This window comes from Pholis gunnellus (genome assembly GCF_910591455.1).
Source record: "Pholis gunnellus genome assembly, chromosome: 16".
Classification (NCBI taxonomy): domain Eukaryota; kingdom Metazoa; phylum Chordata; class Actinopteri; order Perciformes; family Pholidae; genus Pholis; species Pholis gunnellus.
In genome coordinates, this window is record NC_136543.1 from 5,616,513 (window position 1) to 5,638,746 (window position 22,234).

General features: G+C 45.8%; 1 protein-coding gene across 1 annotated transcript in view; it reads left to right on the top strand.

Moving 5' to 3' along the window:
- Positions 1 to 22,234, top strand: part of epha10 (EPH receptor A10) — a gene marked incomplete at both ends in the record, with an annotated part of 131,647 nt that overhangs the window by 7,913 nt on the left and 101,500 nt on the right. Inside the window, 2 exons of the mRNA XM_079176719.1 lie at positions 16,955 to 17,019; positions 19,125 to 19,797. Of these exons, the coding sequence (XP_079032845.1) occupies positions 16,955 to 17,019; positions 19,125 to 19,797 (738 nt within the window). The remainder of the gene's footprint in view (positions 1 to 16,954; positions 17,020 to 19,124; positions 19,798 to 22,234) is intronic.

Here is a 22,234-nt window from a genome sequence, read left to right on the forward strand (position 1 = left end):
ATCAGGGTTCATTGGCCACGTCCATTGAAACATCTCCGTTATTGTGGTCAGAAGGGCAAAAATCAACCTCTGAAGACGTGGTGTTAGGTGTTAAGCGACAAAAATGTTCCTCAAAATGAAGCGCCAGCATGTCTTGTTTGTCCATGCCCTCTAGAATGATTTTAATTGAGGGAGGGGTCCGTTTCATTTGGTCACCTGTCAATAGTGTCACAAATGTACTTTTTATTCAGTTACAAGCCACATTTTTGCGATACACTTTTTAGATCTTGGTCCCTTTTTACCTCTATACTTTAACCAGATGAAGGATTTTAGTCATTGAACGTCTGGATCTTAAGTCATCAGAGAAACAAGCTGAGCAAACGGTAGCGGCAGCTCAGCTCGCCACCTGTGTCGGCCGACCAGCGTCGGAGAAACACAGAATAATACTGTGAAACTGCTCTACAGTGATTCTAACAGGTTTTTAGTCACCTGTTCTGTTTGTTTTGGAGAGGAGGAGACCTCTGCAGTAAATAAAAACCTCCTGAACGATGAAGCTGACTGCAATGTTGCCAATGCCGGTTGACATTGTGCATTTAAGGATAGGGGAGCTTTCGTCATCATGGTAAGCTCTAATGTTCTCAATGTAAAAAGTTGACCATTAAAAACAAAGAAAACGGCATTAAATATAACCTGTAAAGGTAAGATAGAGGTTTCTATATTCCTTTTGAATTTCACATAATTCTGTAGATGACAGACTTTGGAGGGAAAAAACCAACCTTGCTATTTTGTAAATCTGTGTCCAATTAGTCATTGCTAATTATGAAAGTGCTGTTATTGAGGTAATGGCGTGTTTATTAACGGCATGGTTAGTCAGAGCCGAGCTGTCATATTGACGTTCTATAATTACCTAAGACCCCATCTGCACATTTTATCACTCAACATGTTGCCTCTCTTGCTCACTACACGTCTGTCACGAGGATACGGTATCGGTTAGATTTCAATGCTCACCCCCCCCCCCCCCCCAACCACCCTGCCACTCATTTGTAAATGAACCCGTCTGTACTAATGCACCGCCAAGAAGACACACAGTTGTCCTCTGAATTACATGAGCACCAGAGAGAGTGTGTGTGTGCGTCTCACATGTGACTCATTGAAGTGAACAGTGACTGCGTGCGAGTACCGCAGCAGAGAGGAAAACCTGAGTCCCCCTGGTGTGGTAGATTCCCTGAATTACATTTGCATAGGTAATCAAGTAGGGATGAGTTAGTCACATACTATACAAATTCAAAGGAGCACTGCTACTACTAGCACAGCAGGACGGCCAGAGATTGGCAATAGTCTAAAGGGAAAACTGAAAGAACTCTGTGTCCAATTCAATAGTCAACAGAATGATAATAGTTCACATGCACGTTTTTTTTCATGTGCAGTTTTGTTGTCTCAAAAGAATACCTGCTCTCACAGCAAAGTCACGAACCCCGACTGTGACACGCGGCGGGATGATTTAAAATGTCAAGCTGAGAAAAGACGTTTCCCCGCGGCGCTCTCTCTACACCCCGTCCTCCCCAGTGAATGAAGCGGCCGCCTCAGGCATTAGCGCCCATGGAAGTGTAGCGGCGGTGGCGGCCCTGTGGTTAACAGTTAGAGGAAAACAAGTAATTAGCCCTGATAATTAAATCCTCCAGTCGGCAGAACCGGTCCTGCTACTCTGCCCATTTAGAATCACTCCGCTGAAAAGAAGAAAAACCCGAGGAATTAGCAGATTAATTCTGTTCTATTATCTGTGCGGCGATAAGCAAATAAACAATTGCGGTGGAATAAAATGGGATAATGGCTGGTGAGAGGAGGGGGGGGGGGGGGTGGTGGTGGACTGGGTAGTGGCACAAATGAGGAGCATAAGCTGGCTGTGCCCTCTCACAGGACCGGAAGGATTTCGTTAATTTGCGTTTGTGTGTGTGTGTTTGTATCTATCCGTGTGCACTTGCCTGTTTTTGCATTCTGCCCTATTGGGTTCTTGTTTACCCGAGGGTGAGGGTGAGGGTGGGTGGGGGGGGTCATCAGTAAAGGAAGTGCTCTTTGTCTCTCATTAGAGCGGCTCTTTGATTTCATTAATTACTTACCGACTGCTGCTGCTGCTGCTGTTTTGGCACAATCTGGCATTCTAACCACTCGCCGCGCACTGCCACCGCTCCACTCTGCATTATTTATTTAAAACCCCGGCTCCGTAATTAATAACCATGATTTCCCAAGGAGTCCTCCTTGGTGTGTGTGTGTGTGTGTGTGTGTGTGTGTGTGTGTGTGTGTGTGTGTGTGTGTGTGTGTGTGTGTGTGTGTGTGTGTGTGTGTGTGTGTGTGTGTGTGTGTGTGTGTGCGCGCGCATTTATGTGCTTATCAAGACCGGATCGCTTGCTGCGGAGCTTCTCCATGTCTACAGATTCTGGCACTTCCTTTCTTTCAGCTCTGCGTATAGGTCCCCTTTTCTTCCTCTTTTTGTGTCTTTGTATCAGAGTGACTGCAGCAGGTCTCTTGTGGAGCAGCCGGCTCGATTTTGCTGATGAGCTCCCATCTGATATGAATCTAATATCGCCAGCTGCACAGGCAGATCATTAAAGGGGTTGTCTGAATGGCACTGTTCTGCTGCAGAAACCTAGGGCCTTTCCTAAAGAATATCTACCCGGTTGTGGCACAAATTTGCGAACTAGGAGAACTCTCCTCGCATTCGCCCTCTATGAGCAGGTGAACTCAACTTATGGCTCACAGTTCTTTCCCACTTTTATGTTTCTGGTTCGTGTTATCTCCGCAATCCTGGTGATTCTTTGGTTGGCACGTACAGAAGTGGATTATTAATGATTATGTGGCTATTCCCCTCCAAACTCTTCCCTCTACAAACTTTGTCGCTCTATACCTACGTCACACTGGTTTATCCTCTTTTCCCGATGGACAATATTCTATTATTCCTCCAGCTGCTTAGAGGGCTTTGTCTCTGAATCACTGAATGTTATCAATTCCTCTTAGCCTTCACTCCTCCTCCGTTTTTTGCACCATTTATTCTGGACTTGTGTCAGAGCGGACAGGCGGTCTGTTTTTCTGGCCTATTGACTGCTATGACCGAGCCGTCTTGTCCTCCCCCTCTCTCCCCCCTCTCCCCCTGCCTAGCTGAGCTAGTTATGGAGCATATTGACTGATCGGCTGTCGGCCCCATCGATCCCCAAAGTCGCACTGCTGGCCATTGACGAATGGTCCCACAACGCCATCCCTCCCTCCTTCCATCGTCTCTTCTCTCCACCTTTTACCTCTCTCGTATTTTCCTACTTCTCTCCTCTCAATCGGCCTTACTATCTATCACTTACCTCATTTCATCTCCAGCCCCCCCCCCCCTCCCAAATCCACTTGCCGCATTCATCTGTCCTTTCCGTCGATCCATTCTTCTTTCTTTCTATCTCCTCTGCGTCCTTTGCCACTATCGCTCATCGATGCTGCAGAGATCGATGCAGAGGATAATGGGCGCTGGGCCCGCGGGGGCAGCTGGGCAGAAGGCTGTACGGGGTCCACAGGGCGCGGCGCCGACACAACTCGGCTGATAGGAAGCGAGGGCGAAGATGAATAGATGGGGAGGGGGGGGTGACGTGAGGTGGCGGTGTCGCTCCAGGTAAAGCAGAGGAAGAGGGGGGGGGGGGGGGGGGGACAGGACAAGGAGAAACACGGAGAGAATCAAAGAGGAGAGGCAGGGTGAGGAGTGTCTGCCTGAGGGCAGCCATGAGACACACGGGGTGGCTTCTGGGTAAAAAAGACGACAACAGTAGGCGATGAGAGAGGAGAGAGCTGGAAGATCCCTGAAGCTGGCAGAGCGCTGACTTTATTTTGTGGATTCTGTCACTGAGCGACAAAGAAGTGGTTAATGTACCTCCAGAGCCAGAGAGCTCTGCTCAAAGCCTTCAGTAGCCTGGACGCAGTGACACGATCAGCCACAGCAGAGCTATCAGTATATGACTTATATTGTTGTATGTTTGCGTCTAGCACTGTTCTGAAGCTTAAAGGATTAGCTCACCCAAATCACAAAAAGCCATTATTGTCTGTTATCCCTGCGGATATCGAGCCTTTCCACTTTGGTTTCATCTGCTGAGACTCTGACACGTACCGTATGTTTGCCGTCAAACCCAATACAATGGAGGGGAATGGAGTACTCTCTGTGGTGGTGAAAGGATAAAAAAAAAAAAAGGCAAAAGCAACATGATAACCTACATCTTACATTCGGGATATTTTCATTAACATGGCCTCAGTGATGTGAGCTGAGCCTTTTTAAAGCGTTTCTGTGGAAACATTAGATTTAAGCAATCCGAGAGTCTTACTCCAATTTATTGTTACAGAATCTTTTTTTTTTTTAATGTGCATTTCTGTTTTTTATGTACTCTGGAACATTGCATCAGAGGAGCACGCATCCAAAAAAATAGAAACGCACAAGGTTTAAGCATAAAGTTAAGTGGGCTTAACCCCAACCCATAACATCTCATTCATGAATGTGAAATAATCCGCTCTCACTGACAACCTCACCAGATGGCTAATGCATATGTACTAACCTAGTTTAACTGCTGCATTTTCAAAACATTACACTGCTGTCATGGCCGTAAGACAGTGTTATTTCTTTTTTTTTTAGATGAGTTGATGTGAGACTGTTCGAGGATGGAAGGCATCCCAGCGGCCTGCCCGTACACAAGCAAATGTCTTTTAGATTACCGCTCAAGGCGGGAGGGGAAGGGAGGGGCGGGGGAGGACGAGGGCGAGGGTGAGACAAGATACGAGTTTGAGAGCATGGCAACGATACGCAGTGACGATACACGGTGTATGTGCCCAGGGAAGCAGTCAATCACGGTGCTAAATGCTTCAGATTGAAGGGGGGGGGGGGGGGGGAGCAGAGGCATAAATAACAATCACACCAAGTATTCGAACGAGGCTGGGTAATTGGTGTGATTTCGTATTGAATCACTCCGCTGCAAGACCAGGACAGTTTGGCAGCAGTTTAAAAATCTACACCAGTCTACATAACTGCTGCCGGTTGCAGATGTGAAAAGATGAACTCCTTGATCCGAATAAATGTATATACTCTATTCATTTATTTGGGTTTTTAATGTTTCTATTAAAACTTAAAACATTCAAAACTATTTTGCTTCCATAATATGTCTTCTTTCAGACTTCAGAGGGGTCTGTTCAGATATTATTCATAGCCTGATTTATTGAGCATGTTTTTGCCCAAAAAAAGAGCCGAGGAGAGGTGAATGTAGAAGAAGACAACCTAATGTAATCTAAAGTGGTTCTCAGATTGAACCAGAGGGTGGACGAAGTCAGCACAAAAACCTTCTGCACTTATATAACTCTGCCCTCCCCTCTCGTCCCTCACTCATGGTTCAGAGGGAGAGCGGGATGGAGGGAGCAAGGAAGGGGAAATAGAAAGTGAGGAGGGCAGAAAGAATGGGAAAAGGTGAGTGGACAATGGAGGGAATTGGAGAACAGATGCAAGGCTTAACTATAAGGATAACCTGCTTGGCAAAATGCCACGTCGGGGCTAGTAAAGTGCCATATTGGGCAAGAGTCAAAACGCTTTTTCAAAATGTTTTGTTTGTTTTCGGCAGCTGATGATTGAAGTAGCTAAGGAGCGAGCCGTTTCGCTTCCTTTCTCATCTCTGTTGAGAGCTGCACATGCCCAGTACCGACCAGGCACGCGCGATAAAATGGCGAACATTTCAATTATCCTGGAAACTGGAGTTTAGTTGGGTCCCGTTTTTAGAGCAGTCGTTCCTAAAGACTGGTTCGTGACCCACAGGTGGGCCGCAGGGGATTTCGTTAGGGTCGGCAAATCAATTTCTTCCATATTCTTTTGTTCAACATTTATAACCGCAGTACACATTTGAGTCACGTGAGGGAGCCTGAATGTTCGTGATGTTCCGACAATTGCAGCCTACTCATAACGTTATCGATCCTATATGAAGCGTACATTCAGGTTAAAAAGAAGGAGCCTGTTCACGTCCCTTAAATGCATTTAATTGGTCCCATTTTTAAAGTATTTACCTCGTGTATACGTTTTCAATAACGCACACTTTAAAAGAAGTTGTGATTTATCACATTTTTATCTCTCGTAAATGGCTGGTTTGCTTTCTCGCAATTTATAGACCAGGCCAATGTTGAATTGGGTCTCGATGGTTTGGCAGTTGGTCCCCAGAATTCAAGTTTGTGGAACGCTGCTGTTAGAGGATGTCAGCACAGCTATGTATTTGAACTATGTACTGTATATGTAGTATTTTACTGTATTGCTCAGTTTGCCGCATACGTTGGAGAGCAACGTGGATAGAACAGGGTTGTTTTTCAAAGGCATGTAAAGTTTGATGACCACAGCGTGTCATGTTTTGAGAACCGCTAACAAAGCAATTTGTTTCGGGAAGAGTAGATTTCAAAAAGCATTGAACGCTGAACCCCGGATAGAGAGTTGTGGACTTCTAGTAAGTGTTGAATAGAAGGGAGAGGACAAAACGGATGAGCGGGGTTTTAAAGGATGAACCTGGCAAGAGAAGAACTGTTTTTTTTTTTACTTTTCTTTGTCACACACACTGCTTTCCGCTCTCTTTTTCCACCCTGTCATGTTTTGTCTCTGACACCAAACTCTTAAGGCCCCGGTAGGCTCTATTCAACATAGCGGCCTGAATGAGTGTCTAGTTAAATAATGCAGCCTGCCGGTAGCTGGCTGGCTGGACCGAGGAGAGACTCAGGGAGAAGATGGAGGAAGCAGTGGCTCAGTGCAACGATACAGACTTGTATTATTTAACAGTTCTCTGAAAGGCTCGCAAGTGAGACATTCCCAGAATTAAGACCAGGGCTCAGTGCGTACGTGTGGATTTAAAGGCACAGGCGGGCAGCTCACACACACACACACACATGCTGTACATCCAATAAATGCTGGCTTTCCAAGATTTGAGCTCGATCATGCATGACATATGCCGATGCAGGTGCACTTATATTCTGCACGCACAAATTCAGCCTATATTAACCTGAGGAAGCTCATGTTTGTGTGTGCGGCCACGCGCATGCCACTTTGGCTTTCTACGCGCTGCGTTTTAATGACATTTGAAACAGTGTTCCGCACCTAAAAAGGTTAACGTTGGAACTTGTCACCGCGACGAGGGGAATATAATTATCTGTTTATGTCTGCGAGTGTCATTAAAAGAGGGAGAAGTTGGCTTCTCTCTACTAAATCTGTCTTCAGTGACATTTACAGTCTAGTTTTTTTCCAGAGCTTTTTTCTTTTCTTTTCTTTTTTTTTGATTTACGGGCAAACAAGCGTGATATTTTTAATTTGGCGCGGGCCGGAATAAAGCAACATTCTTTATTTGTGGTGCAAAAAAACGCTTTGTGCATTCAGGCTGTACCGATGCAGCCGTCCACGTGTTTGCACACGCAAATCCCCCTTGAGTTTCCATCCTCAACTCGTCGCCATCCCCAGACATGCCCGTAACAATCTATAAGATGCAGCTTATACGTGCGCTCTGACTCCGACATGGGAAGCCATGAACTCTGCGAGCGCCTCTATTATGCAAGCGCATTTAAAGCTGGCTCGCTGAGCGCCACACATCTTTTCCTAACATCCTTAAATAGGGCAATGCATAGCATGACATATGGATATGCGGCTGCATGAGAGCCAGATGTAGTCAAAGTCACGCTTGTTACGCAATAAACACACACAAACTGGAAATGGTTGCTTCTTTTAAAAGGTCCCGTGCTAAATGAGTGTTATATGAGACCGCTGAGTAGCAGTAGTTCAGCATCCTTTGTTTTATTTACTAAGTTCAATTCGAAGGCTTTTGTTTTCCAAAAGCCCCTTTCTTTTTATTGGCCTTGTCGTACAGTGGAATGAAAATGAATAAAGTCTCTTAAGATGCTTTTGATTAAATATTTTGAATTGTTTACTTCAAGGCAGCAAGGTTTCACTTTTTGACAAGTTATCGATATTTACATTTCTTGCTAGAAAGACTGGGATAAAGGGTTAAAATTCCCCTTCGGAGACCATCTGGGGTTCTTCTGCGGCAGATGTACTCCCCCGTGCAAAGCCTTTAAACTGAACATATACTGCAGCGGTGTCTCTTAAAAATTCATTTGAGTGCTGCAGGCGGGTTGTTTCGTGCTATGTGGGACGTCGTCCTGAAACAGGCTTTCAGTGAATGAAGCCTCTTTGCAGCTCCATGTTGCTGCCTCTGTTACATCTACTGATGCTGCATGTTCTTTTTTAGAAATGGACTTGTGTCAGGTTAAATGCCTTAAATGATAAAGCAGCAAAGATATGAATCAACTGTCAGTTCCTCTTCCTCTTGGTTATTTAAAGGAGCCGTGTGTAAGATGAACTGGCATCTAGCGGTGTATTAATAAGAAACTCTCATTTGAACTGTAGCAGAGTCTGATAGTCCTGGTTCTGGTCCCCCTGTGCCTCCCTTCCCTCCAAAGGGCCCAGCAGTCAAACCATTTCTCCATGCAAACCCAAAATGTTTATTGGAATGGTCCCCAAACGGTCACCATCTGTAGATATGCAAGTTTTGATGATACAGCACAATGTTATAATTCATAGCCGATGTATCCATTGCGGCACTCTCCTGTGGCTCTATTAGCAGCGAGGCCATGAACCCCAAAAAGCAGAGAGCTGAGTCATTCCAGCGTGGTGGACACACCTTGTCTATTACTTAAGTCTCTCTTTCGTCATCCTCCATCCTCCCGCTGTTGTCCATCTCTTCCGTTTTTATTAATATACCAGCGAGTCTCTTTCTCCGACATGTTTCCCCCGCTCGATTTCTGCCCGGGAAAGATTCCAGTGTTTTATTTCGAGCACTTTTTATTTATTTTTTTTTGGCTTTTAGTGCCGTGACTGTTCCTTCTCTTACCACTCTGTCCGTCCTTTTAAATAGGTTCTGCTCGCATGGTCCACTCGTTCCTTTAAACGGCTCATTCATTTTCTAAAAACCAGGGTTAAAGTGGCTCTCCAGCCTGAGCCAACAGTCACGGAGGAGAGAGGCTTTTTCTTTTTTTGGGGGTGTTCTAAATGTAAGCTGACACACTCTTTTGATAAGTGCAGTTGCTTCAGAGTTAAATCTGACATTAATGTATCGCCCCATCTCTTTCCAAATCTCTCTTTTCATTTATTCTAAGTATTTGCTGTGTATGTACACAAGTTTGACTTTCAGTCTGGTTCCCAGTGAAGCCCTGTTCTCAGGCCTGTACCGAGGAGCCGCTCTGTGGTAACAAGAAGACCTGACGGTGCTCCCACTGCTCTCACTTCATCAATCCAGACAACCAATTACAAGACCCTACAAATGAAAACAAGTTCCATTGGCCTCTGGTCTCTTTATCTCTTTCTCCGTCTCTCGTTATTTTTGTTTGTTCCGTCTTCCGTCAGCCCCCAATTTTTCTATCATTCTACCTTCCTCTTCCCGTGTCTGTCTGGGGAAACAAAAACATCTACGCCGTGGAGCTTGTGAACAACATATTGTAATAAAAACGCCCCGCAGGTGTGTGTTTATCCAGCAGCAACGCAACCTGTCGTTCTCTTTTTCTTCGTCTGTCCTTACTCTCCGCCTGAATTTTAGCTTTTTCCTCCTCCACCATTTCTTCTTTTTTTTCTTCCTTAAACAGACACTTGCTTTCGCGGTCCCTCTGACTCAATGACTCTTTTCTTTCGTTCCCTCGAGCGCACACAAACATGCATACACACACTCGCTTTATTCCTCCTGGAAGCGATTCGTCTTAACAGGTGGTCATTCAGATTCAAGACCGACGCTGTGGGAGAGGTAGAGAGATGGGGGGGGGGGGATAAGGCGATACAGTGATTAGGAAGAGAAATGACATGCTGGGGACATAAAGGGACGTTATGTACCATGTGATGTACTCTACCTTGCCTCGAGGGTTGAATTCATGATGGTTGTCGTCAAGGTAGTACAGTAAGAGCACCATGGTGCTTTTGCTTCCATGCAGAGTTCGCCTTCATATACCTTGTTCCTTCACCGCTGCTGATGTTGAAACATTCAGCCCAGTAAGATAGTCGCAGCAAATCCTCTTTTTGGAAAATAGAAAAAAAAGAAAATGATGACATCAGTAGACTGGCTTCTACTGCAAGCATTGTTGTCAGGCTTTTATCATATCATGTGAAGCTGTGAGAGGATCCTTTTACATAATATCCTCAGCTCAGACTATACACCTTACACACACAAAGCTGATAACCCCAGCCCATTATTTGAGTGCGTTCCCTTTGGTTCTGGGAACTTATAATGCTCATTCATTTTTAACACTTCCTCAAATTGAACAGACTATCAATTAATAACACCTGAAATCGACAAATGAACCCATTAACGCAATGATCATGAGTAGCCGTCCCAGCGTCTCCGCTGACAGCTCACTTCAGCTCAGAGTATATATGTATGAGGGACACATGCGTTGCACCATGACAGCATTTAACCGGTAACCCCGTTGTCTTGCATCATGTAAGTAATTGCATGGCGGGCTTTAGAGCGCTGACAGCCCAGTCTCTTTACACTGCCGAAGTTGAAAGTTTAATGACTCTGTTAAAAGGAGAGCCTAGTTTGAAGTTAATGTGCTCTGCTGTTGGAACTGCTATTATGGTATTACTGTCTGGCGCTCTCTCTCTGTCTGTGTGTGTGTGTGTGTGTGTGTGTGTGTGTGTGTGTGTGTGTGTGTGTGTGTGTGTGTGTGTGTGTGTGTGTGTGTGTGTGTGTGTGTGTGTGTGTGTGTGTGTGTGTGTGTGTGTGTGTGTGTGTGTGTGTGTGTTGTGTGTGTGTTTGTGTGTTTGTGTTTCGGGGACAAAGAGTTCCCCGACACCATTTGTCTAAGAAGGTGGTGTGTGTTTGTTTGTTCCTGAATTGTGTGTGTGTGTGTGTGTGTGTGTGTGTGTGTGTGTTTGTGTCCATTTATGCCCGGCATTTATCTTTTATGTGCCTGTTTGTGTTTTTATGTGACACTTCATATCCCCATCCATTTATCCTTTTTTTTTATCTGTCCTACAGAAGCATTACTGTATTGCTTCTGTCGAACTATACATCATCTTCCCTCCCACGTCCGTGGGCAGCAGGGTGGCGCAGCAAACGGGAAGATCGTTTTTCATGTGAAGTGCTTGCGATTCGGGCCCCTCCAACTCCCGTGTTCCCGCCCTGCTCTGGTGTCCTCGAGCAGGACTGTGAGTCCCAGCCGGCCTCGAGGGTGCTCTTGCTTCCATATTTCAGTGCAGTGGGGAATGAAGAACCAGTCTCCCTCCTCGGGGATCAGAGAACTACAGGTGGACATACCTGTGTTTTTAACTTTACATTAGCTACGTGCTGTTTTAAACCGACCTCAACCCTTCTTCCTTCACTCTGGGATAGTTCCCTTTCATCATCAGGACAATCAACTTATTTTATAGGTACTTTACTTTAGAGGTTTATTTTTAGGTATTTTCGAGTCTCAAGTCACTAAAGGGATAGTTTGGGTGTTTTTGAAGTGTGGGTGTATGAGGTTCTTATCAATAGTCCGTGTATTGCCGACAGTAGATGACAGTTGGAGGAAGCGGACAAGAGTTTCCACAGAAGCAAAGCAGTGTCCAGTTGTGGACGAAGGCGGCAGCAAAACATTTTACATCAGTTTAAGTGCACGCTAAATTTAGATTCTTTTTTGCCGGCTTACTTTGCCGTAAGACAGACGTTTCTAATCGGTAATTGAAGTTGTTTGTCTCCATCTATGCTGTTGCCAAAGCCACCAGACTCTTTTTGAAAAACAGAAAAAGTATTTTAACATTACAGAACAGGGGGTTTGCTGGTCTACCGCTGCCTCGGTCGGTTAGTTTGTTTGTGTAACGATGTGACTTTGGTAAATTACAAACTAACCCTCTAAAACACCAAAGTCACACTATGACACAAATAAACACATTGAGACAGCGGTAGACCAGCAACTCTTATGTTCCGAAAGGTAAAATACGTTTTTTTTGTTCACTGGAGTCTCGTGGCTTTGGGCTTTGAGTACATTGCTTTGCTTCTGTGCTCCCGTCTCAAGTCACATAGACGTCCATAGATAGTCCATCAAGTGTCAAGTCTTCCTAAGCCAGTCTCCAATTACTGAGGCAACCTAGTCAAGTCTTGAGTCTTTCATTGAGGTAAATCTGAGGCAACATCTCAAATCTGTCAAAAAGTCTCAAGTCAAGTCTCAGGTCCTTGAGGGCAAATCCAGGCGAAGTCGGAAGTCACGCTGTCGGGTCCCAGTCGAGTCTGAAATCATTCCCACAAATCAAACTCAATCTCAAAGTCTCTCGTCTGTGGAAGCAAGTCACAAGTATCAAGTCCTTGAGGCAAGTTCTAGTCAAGTCCCAGGTCATTGAAGGCAAAACCAAGTCATGTCGCATGTCTTTAGCAGCAAACTGAAAGTCCGGATGCATGTCCTTTATTACACATGTTCTCATTAAAGCTGTGTTAATAGTGGTTTACACCCACTGCAGGTGCGACCAAGTCCCTTTCTAATGCAAAGGATATTCTAGCTCTATGGCTCTACAAAGGCTGCCTGTAACTGTCTCTATTATTTATTATTATTTGATACTTTAATGTTTTAACGCTCAAGTCTTGTTTTAATTGTAAAGTCAAGTCTCCATTCTCTAATTCTTTTTGACTTAATCTGATCGGAGTCCAAAGTCTCAGAGGTTCAGCCCTGTTATGTCTTATACTTCCTCTCTCACTCAGTCATTCTTATCTCCAGGCCGTTTGAAGTCTCAGTTCCTCTCCTGTTGTATAAGACGGATAATGGCTGGACAATGGCTGTCCTAGTGCAGCATCAGTGGCCCGGGTTCATCCCCGTCTTGGTGCTCTGTCTTCGAGCAGGTTGAGCCTCCTGAGCCCCTGTGGTCTGCCTTGACGTCGGCTGGCTGATGAGTAGCCCCCGCAGGTCTCTGCGAGGACAAACAGTGCCTGAGCTAATCCTGCCTGGAGGCGATAGAACCAACCCGAAGACGAATTACGAAGCCCGCTCTCACTGGGAGGGGATTTCAGTCGTCTGTGTTGGTAGCGATATACTCGTGTGCGACATTGTATATCAGCAAGCCGCGCTCCAGCAGAGACGGATGCCTCTGCCCGTGACAGAATGGCGTACACTAAGTCTGCCTTTACTCTCAGTTCAGCAGTGACGCATTTAGTTCTATAGCAGTCGGAATGAAATGTCTTCATGCTGCCGTCCACCACTGTACTTGACCCGAGTCAAGCAGTCTCTTCCTTCAGTGTCCTCCTTTTTTGTCTCCGTGCCTCACCCTTGTGTATCAAGCAAGGCTGAACATAACACGAACCAGAGAAAGATGAGACAGTGGGTGAGACGAGGGAGGGAGGGAGGGGAGGGAGGTAGAAATGGACGCTCACACTTTTAGATATACTTTAGATGAGACCCATCAATGCAAAACGAAGATAATACTCCACCTCCTGCGCCCTCGCACGCATGAAGGCAGTCAGACACACACGGCACCAACACACATGATATTAAAATAGACATTTTCAAGTCAAAGACTTTTCCCATAATGCATTCTGCAGCCTCTTTCGGTGTTGCTCTTGTATGCCAGCTTTAGGATGCTTGTTCTCCCAGCAGAGTGCTTCCTCGACCATGAGAGTTTGCCAAAGTGAGAGGTTTGAATTTCAAGACATCGAGAGCCGTTTCTCCGTTACTGGGACAGTTTCTGTGCTTTCTAGTGGTAATTGATCCAGTTCTTTTTTTCAGTTTTTTTTATATAGTCTACTCTTTTCAGCACGCTCTTTGATATTTTTTTATCCTCTCCCATATGTTCTCATTTTTACATCAAAGCCATCACGTTGCCTTGTTCGGCTGCCCTGCGCTTCACACTGTGAAGCTCTAGGTTCCCCTCGAGCTTCAGTCTGGACTCGTGGAGGGCACGTCAACTTTCTGCTCGTTTTCAAAATAGATTTCCAACAAAGGTCGACATAGTTTTTAGGTTTTCTTACGCAGTGCCTTTACTTGGGTTAAGCTCAGGAAAACATTGTGGTTTGGTTTAAAAATAAGTACATTTGTGAAGTAAAATAACTGTTTGTTACATAACAGGCGTTTGTAAAGTCCAGAAGTTACATAACAAGACTACGGTCAAATAAGTCAATTAGGACTAGAACAGCGGTCTCCTTGGTGAAAGACTTGTGCTTGTTTGACTCGTCCATCCTCACCCCCCGGCACACTGCGACTAGTTGACTCGTGCGTCTCAGACTGCTGCCGTAACTTTCATATTCTCTTTACATAAGATCACTATTGAATGTGAAAGTAGACCGTGGTCATTATGCATCGTCTGTCATCCGTTATCTATTAGCGATGAAAGTCAGCCACGTCTTGTTTTAAATTGGGCCGAGGCCAAACGGACAAAAAATAAAGAAAATCCTAAAAAAGAAAAGTGGCTCACAGATCCACATTGTCCGTATAATGATGGGCAATTATTAATGAAACAAGCTTTGAATTTGGTGTTTAGTAGCTCATGTGTCACGTCTATTAGTCAGATCCATGAGCAGCAGAGAGGGAGAGCTTTTGTTTCTTTGTCACATGTTCTTTCTCTAACCCCCCCCCCCCCCTCTCTTAGTGACCCTTCCTTTGGTTTTCTTTTCTCTCTGTATTTCTCCCCCCCTGTGCCCCCCAAAGGCCCATTAGTCTGTCTAACTAGGCTGTGATTACAGGACTTATGTGTTCAGTGTGTGATCGTAGTGCCAACTTTGTCCACGGAGTCTCTCTCTGACTGACTGACTGCTCACTAAGGCACACTGATCCCTCTGTGTATTGCCCGGAGTATTCATTTATTTGCACTGTGTGCTCCCCTCTCTCTCCCTTTTTTTTTTTTTTGCTCTCTGTCTCTTTTATTTTTCGTCTTTTCTCTCTTTCAAGTTGGCCCTCGTCTTGCTTCTCTTCGCCCTCCTCCGCCTCCCACCTCAGCCTTTTCCCAGCGTCTCTCCACCACCCTTGGCCTCTCCCACTCTAATCTCCTCCAAATGCCTCTATGTTATCAGCGAACCGCAGAACCATGCTTTGGGCACCCGGCAGTGTTAACCCAAAAAATACTTAAGTTAAGTGTCTAGTAAAGGACCTCTCATGGTCCAGCGAGGCTTCCTTCCACTCAGCCAAGGTGCCAGTGTCTCAAACGAAGAACAAAAAGAGACCCTCTTCCCTCTTATTGTCCGCTAAAGGATTGAGCCATCCAAACTGTCCTGACGCTGAAGAGCAAATTTCCATGAATCTCAAAATAATGTTTATGTAACGTTATTAATATTCCTCCTCTGAGCGGCTGGAGTCGTGGCCTCGGGATGAAAAAATAATGTAAAAGAACACATCCAAGAAAATAGTTTTCTCGGTTTATTTTTGCTGAAAGTAGAACGCGGCTTTGTTTGAAAAGTTCATCCAATGTATCGACGGGTTTGTTCTTGACACTCGCTTCTCTGTGCAAGTGTAACAACACATCAAAAATCTTCCCTCCCGTTTCGGGTGCATCAGCACATCTTTGTGTCAGAGTCCATAGCCTCCCCGTCAGAGCATGAGTCAGTCAGGCCTACAGCATGAGTCGTGCTGCGTAGGTTTCGTCTCCTTGCGGCCATGTGTCCGGTTATTAATGTCGATGTGGCCAAATCTTTTATCAAGAACGCCAGCATTGCTCAGGATTAGGAGAAATGGCTTCTCGTCAAGGAGTCTACACTAGACTGTGTCACGCAGGTTGTTTGTAATGGCCCTCACCAGGCTCCTCACATGGTTGAAAGTCAAAGCAGGAAGCAAAAGTTAAAGTACATGAGGGAAGGTGTCACATTTCTAGGGTCTTTGCGCAGGGTGTTCATCAAAGTGTTGGGGGAAAAATGGTTTAGTCTGGTTGTCAGACTCCTATTGCCTCAAGGCTGTACGTGTTGCGAACATGGCAAGAGAGTGTGTGTGTGTGTGTGTGTGTGTGTGTGTGTGTGTGTGTGTGTGTGTGTGTGTGTGTGTGTGTGTGTGTGTGTGTGTGTGTGTGTGTGTGTGTGTGTGTGTGTGTGTGTGTGTGTGGGGGGGGGGTCTTTTTAAGCAGACGAGCTTAAAGCATGGGTAACTCTGATGTCAGCAAAATCCACCAAAAACACGAGGCGGTAATGCAGCTCACCATATGTCGCTACAGATGTTAATATTACATTTTAGATTAGGATAAATGTGCTGATGATGAAGACTTTCAGGTACGCCCGCTGCATACTACTGACTTTGAAACAACGGCCATTCTCACTCCGACTGCTGAACTGTGGCGTCTTGGTTGATGTGCCTAGTTTGGTGTGAACAGGGTGCTTAGGTACTTACTGTTATCAAGTGCAATGTATTTTTCAGTGGTGGACGCATTCACATCTTGTACAGAAGTAGTAGTAGTAGTACAACATAACTGAATAATGTTTTTATTATATTATGTAAATAATTTACTTGTCTATGTAATGTCACAAAATATGAAAACCCGACTTCCTCTTGCTCCCTGTCCATGGTCCTGAAAACTGACTCAAGTCTGTCTTTTTGCTCCCTGTCCATGGTCCTGAAAACAGACTCGAAGCTCACGCCTGCTCCCTGTCAAATTGAAAGCTAACTGAGGGTACCGTTACTCTTTCGACTTGTTTTGCAAGCTCCGCGGTTGTTTTGCTTGCGGCCCCTGGTGTGTTTTTACTGCCAAAGCCAGCGGATGATGGAAAGCTCTTTGTCCAGCTTAAGTCCTCAACAGATGCTATTAATGCACTTATCAAAGGACACGTTCCCCCACGCCAGGTTTTGACAGGCCTGAGTTAGTCTTTAGCGTGCTTTGTTGACATGCACTCATGGCACACTGTTGACAAAGTTATTTATACTGACGAGAGACAATAAATGCAGACTGGCCCTTAAATCCTTCCAAAACTGACCTCTATGCTTCTGTTTGTGTGTGTCGTCCCCCCCCTCCCCCCTTTATTTCCTGCAGTGGTGCTGCTGAATTCTAAAGAGACTCAGGCGGAGCTGGGCTGGACGTCCTATCCCCCCAACGGAGTAAGTGTGCTTACTTGCATTTTTCACCTGCAGTCTGTATGTTTGTTTATTTGTTCGCTCAGGCGCTTGGTTACAGAACACAGCTGCTTGCTTAACAGCTGGCCCACACCACCTCACCCCCCCCCCCCCCATCCCTTCTTATTTTTACTTCTTCTACTCATCGTTCCCTTCCTTTCTCACACCTTCTCCTCTCTCCCAGTCCAGAGCTCATCATTATCATTAATCGATGGTGCTTATGCAGGCAAGGCTACTGCGGTGTCCGAACCAGTCACACAGATATTCCTCTCAGTATCGATCGCTCGTAAAAGAAAAAAAGCTTAGCGCTAAGTTATGACCGTAAGACAAAGCCAGGAGCCCTTTTTTTTTTCTTCTTAAGACTCTGCCAAAGCACTTTGTCACCCACTTCCCACCTGGAGGCTGGCCTTTACGTGCACAACACACCCAAGGTGTCTATTATATAAACAGCAGTGTATACGCACTGTTTACTTTATAGTTTGAGTCGGCTCGAGGTGGCTGTCGGGACCACATGCAAAGCTAAATCTAAGATTAATGGACTTGTGTGACTCACCTACGATCCCCAATAGAACCGAGAGAGAACACACTGCATCTTGGTAGTAGTGCAGTTTATCACATTACCATCACGGATAATCTATTTTCACTGCCTGGCTTTCTTTGTGAGTGTGTGTGTGTGTCTCACATACACAAGCACGCACGCACACACACACACACGCATAGTTTATCAGAGTGACTTCTGTCAAGTCAGAGTAATTCTCTATAATTCAAAAAGTGACATGCAGTTGTAATCATTCATCCACTGAACAAATAATAGATCAGATTAAAAGTTTTTCCCACTCACATTGAAAGTACATCAATCATATGAACTCTGCCATGTTGGCCGTACTTGGGGACTGTAAGTAAATTATTTGCGTGGTGACGGGGGCTGGTGTGCTGAACTTAATGTTTCAATTTATTTGAAAAAGCAAGGCCCTCAATACATTTACTCCACCCTCCCTTGAATAACCGAACAATTTCAACACCCTCTCCCAATAACTTGAGCTAATATAACAACAGTGGTACAGTTCGCTTTTTATAAATGGCTTAAAGTGCATATAATTAAAGATGGTCTAATCCACTGTAAATCTTTATTATGTTAATGAAACTATTTGTCATACAGCTGCCAATTGTTAAAACTGTGACAAGATTGTTGCACCTTTATGACCTGTGGCACATACAAAAGCCATGTTTTTTGAAAAGAAAAGAAAGAAATGAAATAAAATATAAATCTGAAATGAGAAGTGCTCGAACTAAAAATAAGTAAGCCTACCCTCTATCCATTAAAAAAATAAACATTCTGTATAAATCCCTCCCCTTTCTGAGCCAGTCACCTCTTAATCATTTATGTACAGCCCCTTAACTGTTGTTTGTATCTAGAGGGAAGGCGACAGCTGCTCTGAATTCTAAATTCGTCAACTTTCAAACAACTTCTTTATTCATTAACCATTTTCAGAGCAAATGGGAACATTCTTGCAGTATGTTTATTCAAAGGCAATTTCTAAGGAGTGAAAGCATCAGCGTTTATAGGCGAAAATATTATAATATAGAATATAAAGCATTCCTCTCAAACTCCATTACCTGCAGTGACAAAGTGCGGTGGAGATAAAAAGACACGGGCTGAAAGAGCGATTGCGGTCTGACCCGTAGTTTCAGACACGGCACTGCGAGGCTGATGTAATGGCCGAGGTTGCGCAGTTTGTCAGTTTCTCTGTGACGTTATTGAAGAATCTGAGTGCCGATGCTCCTGCAGACACCCACTCATCAGATTATGTCATTAGACTGTTAACCTGCGCTGACTGTGTTCCTTCTTTCTCTGACTTTTGACTTTCTTTTTCATAATCTTTGTTGCCTGCTGCCCACCTCACTTTACTTTGTTTTCGGCCTTTTCACGCCCCCATATTTCTACTGCACTCAGTTTCTTCTCCTTGTTTAAATTATATAACCTTACCATCTTTTGTGGCCATCCGCCTGACCGCTCGTTCTCTCATCCTCCTCATGACACCTCCACCTTTTAATCCCCCCCCCCCCCCCCCCTGCCTCCATCTCTTTAGTGGGAGGAAATAAGCGGCGTAGATGAGAAGTACAAGCCAATCCGGACGTACCAGGTGTGCAACGTGATGGAGCCCACGCAGCAGAACAACTGGCTGCAGACGGGCTGGGTGGCGCGGCGCGGTGGCCAGCGCATTTTCGTGGAGCTCCAGTTCACGCTGCGCGACTGCAACAGCATCCCCGGCGTGGCGGGCACGTGCAAGGAGACCTTCAACCTCCTCTACGTGGAGACGGACCGGGACCTCGGCGGCGTGACCCGCGAGGACCGCTACACCAAGATCGACACCATCGCGGCGGACGAGAGCTTCACGCAGGGCGACCTGGGCGAGCGGAAGATGAAGCTGAACACGGAGGTGCGCGAGATCGGCCACCTCAACCGCAAGGGCTTCCACCTGGCCTTCCAGGACGTGGGCGCCTGCGTGGCCCTGGTGGCCGTGCGGGCGTACTACAAGCGCTGCCTCGCCACCGTCCAGAACCTGGCGGTGTTCCCCGACACGGTGGCCGAGGCGGCCTTCGCCACGCTGGTGGAGGTGCGCGGCGCCTGCGTCAACAACTCCGAGGTCGACGCCGACAGCCCTCCCAGGATGCACTGCAGCGCCGAGGGGGAGTGGCTGGTGCCCATTGGGAAGTGCAGCTGCAGCGCCGGCTACGAGGAGGGACACAGCAGCTGTGAAGGTAGGAAGTGAAACGAGTAGACAGTGGGGATTGTGATGAAAAGGGGATTGTGTGAGGAAAAGGAGAACTCCAAAAACAAATGAAAGGCATAGAAATGTTTGCAAAGTAGTGGAAGAAAAGGAAATCTGTTGGTTTGACTACATCAAGTGCCGTTGATGTCTTTCAGTTCTTTGCCAGAATGAAAACTGTGAACAATTTCTCTGGTTTGAGACAGAAGTGAGAACAGCGAGAAGAAATATCTATCTTTTTAAATGAACTGCTGTGTTTTTGAGCCTGGGAAGTTGCATTTTTACTTGAAACATTTGCGAAACTCTGCCAGCACAGTGTGATAAATCTTCATGTTAATGGTTTTTGACTTTTGTAGAAATGAGAGGTTTCGTATGATCACGTCTTTCCAACTCCAATAAAGGACAGACGATAATGACTTTATAAGAGGGAGATTTTTGCAGTGAAGCAGAGGAGAGGCAGACGGGCGAGGGGAAAGGAGGGGAAGCAGAAGAGACGTGGGAAATGAGAGGTGAGGTCGTTCACGTTGTGAGTGAGTAGAAGAACACATTAAAAGAACAGAAGGAAGACAAGAGAGAGGGAAGATTGAGCTGTGGAGATGGAGCAGATACTGTAAGAGTGAAGGAGAGTGCATGGAAGAGAGTGTCGAGACGAGGAGAAAGAAGCAGAGTGGACCTCATTTTTTTGAAAAGACAGACAATAGAAGTAGAGAAAAGCCTCTCTCACTGCCAATACTGCCAATGACATCAATGCTGAGGGCCTTGATCCGTCCGCCATGTTACCTTGTTTCACGCGTACGTCCAAAGAAGTGTTATCACACATATCGCCATGTGAGGCATGGTGTGTGTGAACCGTAAGGGCTGCAACGTCTGAATGCCTTGGTGTGTGTGTGTGTGTGTGTGTGTGTGTGTGTGTGTGTGTGTGTGTGTGTGTGTGTGTGTGTGAGTGTGAACACAGTGACTAATGTACTCTTTCTTCAGATGGCTGTGCCCTATCGAGTTTAACACACCACCAACTCTCCTCTAACATTTGCATGTAGTCTGAATGACCTACACACACACACACACACACACACACACACACACACAGTTGCATGATGCATTGTCCGTGTACAGCCGGTGGGTGGCGGGGGGTGTCGCGCTCTGACGTAAACACAGAGGGACGCTATTGAAAGGAAAACCTTTTGTCACAAGCCATTGCTCATACAGCAGCAGTTTGACCGCCCGACTGTTGCCGTTAGCTTTCGCACCCCATCTTGCATTTGTTGTGCAATGCAGCGTGGGTGTTGTGGTCACTGGACAGCAGACTGCGTGCATCGTAGCGGAGGGCTGGTTCAGTCGGAGCATGGACGCTTGAGTCGTTGTTGTTCTGGTACACGGTTGCGGTTGATTGCTATAATTGGAAAGGATTTAGGTTTACGTACACGACGACACTACTTGGTTAAGCCAAAGAAAAGATGGTGGTTGGGGTTAAAATAAGTTTGCTACATAACATAACTAAAAGTCCGGAAGTTGCATAACAAAAACTACGGTCAAATTTGTATTTTTTGTATATTTTGTAATTTGTTTCACATGGGACTCAAACATTGTCTCCTGGGTGCAAGTCCTGTGTTTCTTTGATACATCCAACCAGCCCCCTGGATAGCCCTACTACAACTTTCTCGCTGTTTATTCTAGTCCAATAGTGACGTGGATGGGTTTACATTGGAGTTAGTTGACAGCCCGCTGCGTCTCAAACACTACAGAAGAACGAGGGAAAGAGAAAAAGTTGCCTCTTCGCTGCTCATTGTATTGAAACTGCCTCTGCCCTTTTTGTAATTCCCGACAATGCGTTGTCTACAATAAAAGCTGAGCTGGGCACGATAAACATCTGACAGAACCAACAGACGCTGAGAGCAGAGGAACGATCAGGAAACACTGGAGGGACGGAGGTGAGGAGAGGAAACTGTGTGATTTCTAACGGTGACGGGAGAATGCAAAACGTTTAAAAGCAGGACTAAAGGGGGAATAGAGGACGGACCGGGCTTGTTGCCAAAGGAGCGAGCAGACAAGGATGGTGAAGTCCAGTGACAACAACGATGAAGACAGGAAGTCCAGAGAGAGAGAGAGAGAGAAAGTGATCTCATGCTGCATCTTTGTTGCTCGTCTTTCCCTGGGTACAATTTAGCGAGTAGCAGGGTGGTCTCCTAGGTGACAGGGCCTGTCTTGTCCCCCTAAGATCTACACACACACACACACACACACACACTAATATATACACACATACTTCTCATTTGGTGCCTCATTTCTCAGTTCAGCCGTAATGGTATGAATATGCAGCCCCAACCCCGACATCTCCCACTGCACCAGAGCTATTGATCAGCCGTAATGCTCCACTAAACTGAGGAATTGCGCTGGGACTGCTCATACACACATTCAGTGGCGCTCTGCGG